Consider the following 7,214-nt stretch of genomic DNA (forward strand, 5'->3'; position numbering starts at 1 on the left):
TCTATCTATCTATCTATCTATCTATCTATCTATCTATCTAGCTAGCACATTTAAAGCTCTCATAAATTCCAACTTACATGTACACTATGGGGTACAAAAACACATGGGGAAAGGATTACCCTAACACTACTGAATACTGTACACACCTATGCCTCAGAATACCCACAACACAAGCATCAATCACTAGTAGTCTATTCATTTTCTACAGAGGAAAACATGGCCGATTTCAACTAATATGATTATGATGACCCAACAAAAACAGCTTCTCACTTATGGTCCTGAATTAATTTTTAATTTCCCTTGATTGGAAATTGTTTGATAAGAATTGTTACCTGTTCTCCGTGGCTTTTTCTGTAAGTATACGTAAACCTGACAAGAATGTCAACATTAGACCTTTCTAGGCCAGGCGTGCAGAGGTTAGAATGTAGGATTTAACTTCTCTCTCAAGCTCTCCTTATCTTTCTTTAAACATTTGCTTGTCACTTGGAAAAATCGTCCAGAGGTACAGTACGTTTTTCCGATTTAAATGATTCCAAGGCCTTTCCCCTCTCTGAGACAGCTAGCTTTTCACCTTTTCAGTGACACTGCTGAAAACACAGATAACCACTTTTTGTTTCCAGCATACTCCTGCTGTTTAGCCTTCGGTTAAGGTTAGTGTGTTGTTGGGAAAAGATCATGGTTACGGTAAATCAACTATGTTTAAGGGCTAGGCAACCTGACCATCACCTGGTTAAGGTAGGTTAGGGCAGGATGGTGGTAACTGTTAAAAATTACACACAATTGATAGCTGCAGGTCTCTTAGCACCTAGACCTCCACACCCTCAATTCCGCCATGCTAAAGCGCACAATACTAGACACCGAACCTTGACGCCGATGGATATACACTATGAGGCGTGGAATTGCCCAATATTGATGTATATGGGATAATAACTCCCTACAGTTAAAATCTTGTTCTGGAAGGAGACTGTGCACAGTAGATGCAATCAAATCATCTAATAACCAATAGGAGAGTCCAGATTGTTTAACAGCTTATTGTTGCTCCTAAAGGAAATGTTGGAAATCTCTCCCTGCCAGCAGCTCGTGTTGGAGTGGGTGCTCTCTGTCTGTTGAAGGGCTCCTTTTTTCAGGAATGCATGCTGTTTTCTATTCATTAATTACTTTCCAACATGTGTTATTTGCTCCACATGGTTACTAATACTTCAAAAAAATCAATCACAGACATTTCTTTGTCAATACACTTACTTCACATTTTTAAATAAATGCAGTAAGCTATTACCAGAACTAATCATCTAATTAAATCTTTGTCTGCACTATTTACAAATTCCATGGACCAGAGTCTTAGGACCACCAACCTCAACTAAATGTTTGTTTCAAAGCTGTTTGGGATAAAGCCAATGAGGCAAGAGAAGTAAGCGTGGTAATGATGCAAGAGATTCTTCCCATACAGCTGTCAATGCAACTTGGATTCAAGAAAGAGAAATAAGAACTCTTTGCCCCATATGTGAGGGTTACATCAGAACCTTTGCAAGTGGGAAATGTATTGCCAAAGGCCATGGTCATAGAGAAAGTACTTTCAAGAGGTTTATAAGTTGAATCTTAAAAACACTGAAACAGCAGAGTACACTGTACACTGTACAGCACCAATGGTGAATGATTGGTCCAATAAAAGCATGCATAGAAATACACAGTATAAAATATTTACATATCACATTTCCATTCTAAAAGTTGCTCTTTCACTCTGTTTTTTTTGTTATAACAAACTTCAATTAATGATAATACATAATAAAAAATATGTGCATCTGAAATGAAATCACAGTGATCTCAAAGACAAACACGACAATGATGGTGATCCCAGTTGTGGATCAGCCTGTGCCAATAAATAATGACACAACACACAATAACGCATAATACAATGTGCATCTGTCCCCACACGATAACAACCCCAGTTATCTCTCTAAACCAGTTCCAGAATGTCATTGATAAAGTAAGTTGGACCAGTAATCACACTGTGGCAGGAGGTGGGTTTGAGAAAGTGTATTCCTTTGCAGCCCCAATCAGTACGCTGTCTCTTTGATGATGTTTGTGGAGAGGGTGTGGTTGCTGGAGACGCTGATGGAGCGGCGGGTTAGAGGGTGGGGGCGCCTCCTGGGTGTGTGACGGCAGGGCATGTAGAAGTAGCGCAGCGTGGAGAAGAAGATCTGGCGGTAGGTGGCTGACACCAGGTTGTACAGGATTGGATTGATGGCCGAACTGACGTAAAACAGGACGTTGGTCAGCATGTAGAAATAGTGGTAGAAGTCATACAAGTCACTGTGAAAAAAAACAACAGAGAACATTGTTATGTGTGACTTATTTAACATGCTGTATGTGTTTAATCTAAATATGTGGCATATTAAATGGCAATGCATGATTATAAACCTGTTCGGCAAAAAAATTACAAAAAGGGTCCTAAAAAGGCCTCTCCTGTTAAGAATTTACTGTATAATGAGTGGAAATCATGCCTTGCCTTATTCCGCTGGGCACATAATTAGGTTTGAGAATCGTCATGCTAAGAAGATTTGTTCAGCCAGCCAGAGAGAGAGTGATGCCTGGTGAGTACTAATGGCTGCTGAGCATGCATTATTATACTAACCCATTAATGTTTTCTTTAGATGTCACTGCTCATTTCAGGCCTTGCTGGTCAGCTTTAAGAAAATATTCCGATGTCATTAACAGATTAACTACAGAGAAGTCTCCAAGTTTGAAATGTAAGCCTTTCACCAGCCTCTGCATTTAGTTCTTGATTTTTTTATTAAACCTTCCTCAATACTTTCAAAGCAAAGGAGTTGCCAGTTGACTTTTAAGATACTCTTATACATCGGGAGCCTATACAATCGGTGACAGAGTACTAGTACTTTGGACTTGTGCTCGACCACAAGCCTAAATGGGACAGGTGTCCCAAGAAACAATGAATTGTTGTCTTTTAATGTCAGCACCATTATAATCCGTAATAAAACGTTTTATTGTGCTTTTCTCTCTTTTGGAATCACCCCCCCCATATTTAAATGCCTTGGTCTATGTTGTGTCCGGGGTATATATATAAATCTGAAATCGGTTTATTGCTGTTCTGTTTTCTTGTCTTATGTTGCCAAAAACGCCATATGATTTCTGCTGCAACGTAATAATCCCAGGTACAATAAACTAACTACTACTACTACTACTACTACTACTACTACTACTACTTCTTCTACTACTACTGCTATTCATACTGTCAACGCTACAGTAAGAGGAAATCAAATTTTTCCATGCTGGAATTAAATAGACACATACTGAAGAGTAAGATTGGCTTTGACAGTAAGTCCATTATCATTATCATCTCATTATTAACCCAATAAGGCACTGCAATGGGTTGTGATGTAAACTATGAAAGGTTTCATTCTTCTCAAGGTTATTATATGCAATTTGAAATGTTTGATCTGCAACACACACAAGTGAGGTTTAAACCTATGTTTTTAACTGAGTGATCTTCCTTTGTCCCTGTGACTGCTGTTGGAAAGGAGAATGAAGAGGGAGATTAAGCTATACAGCAGGAGAGGAGAGGGACTTTACATGGATATAAAGATTACATAAGATGGGACAGGATTTGGGACTTCGAAGGGGGACGAGGGCAGAATTGAAATCAAGCATGTCAGTTTAGGAAGACACTGAAGTGGAAAACTCACTTTAGAGGAATTCAAAGTTGACCTGCATGGTTAAAGTTTGCAGTTACTATGCATTTCTATTGTTCAAAAGAACGTACAGTAAAACCAGTTGTTGAAACATGCGTAGAATCCCGTTTTCCACACTAAATGACACTCATTATCTTCACATGTGCCCACTTCATCAACGACACAGAATTGGATGAGTGCAAAGAACCTAAAAAACACAGATGTGCCTTGTATGTATATGTGGTTTATGTATTTTAATGTGGCAATGTTTCATGTTAGTTGTTTATGACTAGTTGAAAGCCCTTCTAGGGACAGGCATTGAACATTAGCAATAGTTATAAATGCAGCAATGCTGTACATTGAAAATGTGTGGCAGAAATGTCTGTCTTAGCATCTGTCCCTGTTCAAATAAACATTAAATTAACCGTTTATCGTGATGTGCCTAAGGAAGGAATCTAGCACGCTTGAGCTGTCTTTCTTTCAAAGGTCTAGTTTTGGTGATGGCAAATGACCAGACTGTCATAACTCACAACAACAAGTAGTCATGTAACCTCAGCAATATATGCAGTCACAGAGTAATGTAGGTAGGGTTAAATGAGACTAAGCGATGACTAACAATGGTAGCCCCCAGCTGGTTGACTGTCTGTGAGGTCTTTAGAAATGATAGAAGTGATCCTATGAACTATATGTAATACCTACCAGAGCATGTGAGCAAAGTTTATCCATGAGAATTTCTGCGGTTTGTTATCTCCGATTCCCCGCTCAAAGCCCCTCCAGGGCCAGTCTGCTCAATATTGCTTTGCGATAAACTCAGATTTAACCCTGCTCTACTCCGTTGATAATTGTCTTGATAATCAATTAGTTGTTAGGTCTGTAAAATATCGATCTGTGTTTCCCAAAGCCAAAGATGATGCCCTCCAATGTCTTGTTTTGTCAAAAATTTAAAGATAGTCAGTTTACTTTCATAGAGGAGGGAGGAAACTAGAAAAAAAGAAGCTAAGCTTTAGGTAGCTGGTATCAAAGAATGGGGATGTTTTTCTTCATAAAAAACGACTCAAACCCAAAAATGAAATGATCATAATTGATTTAATGGTTGACAACTAATCGATCAATCTCTGCAGCTCTAGTACGGTATTATATTTCTTTACGTGCACAGGCAAAACAAGGATTAATGGACACTAAATAGGAGGTTATGTAACAAAAAATACAACTTAACATTCGCAAACAACAGACAGAAAGCTCATGGTTAAAAGTCATAACATGTTAATGTCCTCACGCATAGTGTAGATACTCCCGAGCGTCATCTCAGTTAATAGAACCTGGTGTATTGATCTGTTCTGCTCTGAAAGTGGAAAAGGGTCACTGAAGTGTGCAGAAAGTCAGTGATGTCAGTCTGCATACGGGGACCCCATTAAAGATGAATGAGGGGAGGATTGAAAGGGTCAACAAGGATAGTTGACCTTTTCATTACATATACTCAGGTATACGTGGGTTTTGCTTTCGTAATGGAGGATGACAGTCTGCTGTGGTAGATTTTTGATAGGAATCCCTCAAGCTGTAGACATTTTCCATCATAATTACACGCAACATGGACAAACTGTGGACCACAGGTGCAGCATTTTCAAATGTGGTGATTCTCTGCTCCATGCACATCAGTCAGTTTCCTCTAGAGGCACATTCATTCAGGAGAACAATCTCGCTGTCATGGATTCATCAGAGAGGACTGATTTTCTGGTCGTGACTGCTACCAGTCCTTGCAACACAAACGCATACCCGCTACTCAAAAATCCACGTCCATCCGCACTGGGTGCTTCATGGCATTGAATCAGCTAAATTCTCTAAACATGCCCTGAGCACCTCGCAAAATTGGAAAATGTAACCCTGTTTCTGTCAGTGGCACATATCCAAACACTCCACTGTCCAGATGCCTCTCAACTCAAGTATAGGAAACTTAGATAGACAATAGATATAATGTATTGTACTTGGCCAGGCCATGCACACACAACAAGTGACACAATGCATGACAAGTGCGTGCAAAAGGAATGAAAATAATTAATTTCTTATTGGTTAATCACCATAAATAAATTAATCAATACAAATACATGAACCAAAAACATGGAAAATGAGGGACATGCAGTGTTCACTGTCAGGAAATGTATAGTGGTTTTAGTATAGTACTTGGTGGTGCCTCTGTCTGTGGGGTCTAAGCTATTATCTTTTCAATCTTGGGGTTTCCTTGTGTAATAATGCTTATATTGCCTCAATCCTGTTGTGCACAAGTTATAGACGTCATGTTTTACCAGTACAACCTGGGATATTAGGATATATATGCTTCAGGGATGAATGTATATATTCTTAAAGTATAAATGCAAAAGAAAAAACTTGGATTTTTACAGAAATGTATTGACAATAATGAACTTGAAGACATTTTGGCTTTAAAGAATTGTTGTACCAAGGTACCATTATAGCAAAAAAACACCCCCGACAGTGTGATGCGGGATCGCACGCCTCACTCTGTTATTACTCGTCTACTTCCCAACTGAATCAATAATTTAATTAATTTAGTCATTTAAAAAGGTTTTTATTGATTTAAAGTTTTTTATCGATTTAAAAAGGTTTGTATTGCTTCTGCTAAAGAAAATAGTCCGTTCAGTCATAATTAACTAACTAACTTACTCACCGGTAATTGCAGAATGCTGTGACTGACCAATCAGAATCAAGTATTCAACCAAGCTGCGCAAAAAGCAGTTTCATTACGCTGTTATATCATTATTTTTTTGCTCTTTCGTTCCATATTATTATGTGTAGCAGTGAAGTAACACAACCAGGAAGGTGGAAGCAACATCACGGATGTACAAAGACACTGTAGTGTCAGGCTGGTTTAAAAAAGCTTCTGGAAGGCCTACAAAAGGCATTATGAATGTTGAATTGGTACATTTCTCTGCTTATAAACACTCAGCCGTACACTCAGCCGTACACCACGGTGTACGCTAAGCCGTACACTAAGCTGTACAATTTCTGTTTGCCTGTTTAATTGCTGATGAAAAGGGTAAAAGGCTGTCACTATCCACAGTGGAAAACAAAAATAGAAACTGTTACTATAAAAAGGGAGTCAGGTCAAACAGAGCCATACCATACAGTTGAAACACTTTGTGATGTACAGTATATCCTGTAGAGATCAGGAGCCAAACCAGTAGTTAGTATCATAAAAACAAAACTGCACTTTGTGTTTTCCTTTTTTGTAATGATTAACAAGACATTCTCTCTTCCATCACATCAAATACAGACCCTTGGTCAGGTGCGTTTGTTATTGATGCTAAAAGCTTCTTTAGCGTCATGTTTAAAACACGTTTGGTCGGGACTATTGGCGGCACTTTTTGACGCTCTGGGTCGGGACGTACTGACGGACATGCGCCACAAGAACGGGACAGTGGGTGGGGTTAAAGAATGCAAGTTTGAGTCACACTCGGAAAGAGAACAGTACATGGACCCAGGTCTCCTGGGTGAAAGTCCTGTGTTGGTTGACCC

At 39.1% G+C, this 7,214-nt stretch overlaps 1 protein-coding gene across 1 annotated transcript in view; it reads right to left on the bottom strand.

The window, feature by feature from the left end:
- The window catches only part of ntsr1 (neurotensin receptor 1 (high affinity)), a 38,079-nt gene continuing 30,865 nt past the window's right edge, over nucleotides 1-7,214 (bottom strand). Inside the window, exon 4 of the mRNA XM_032521063.1 lies at nucleotides 1-2,310. Within this exon, the coding sequence (XP_032376954.1) occupies nucleotides 2,055-2,310 (256 nt within the window). The 3' untranslated portion in view covers nucleotides 1-2,054. The remainder of the gene's footprint in view (nucleotides 2,311-7,214) is intronic.

Source organism: Etheostoma spectabile, chromosome 7 (assembly GCF_008692095.1).
Source record: "Etheostoma spectabile isolate EspeVRDwgs_2016 chromosome 7, UIUC_Espe_1.0, whole genome shotgun sequence".
In the NCBI taxonomy this organism is placed as follows: domain Eukaryota; kingdom Metazoa; phylum Chordata; class Actinopteri; order Perciformes; family Percidae; genus Etheostoma; species Etheostoma spectabile.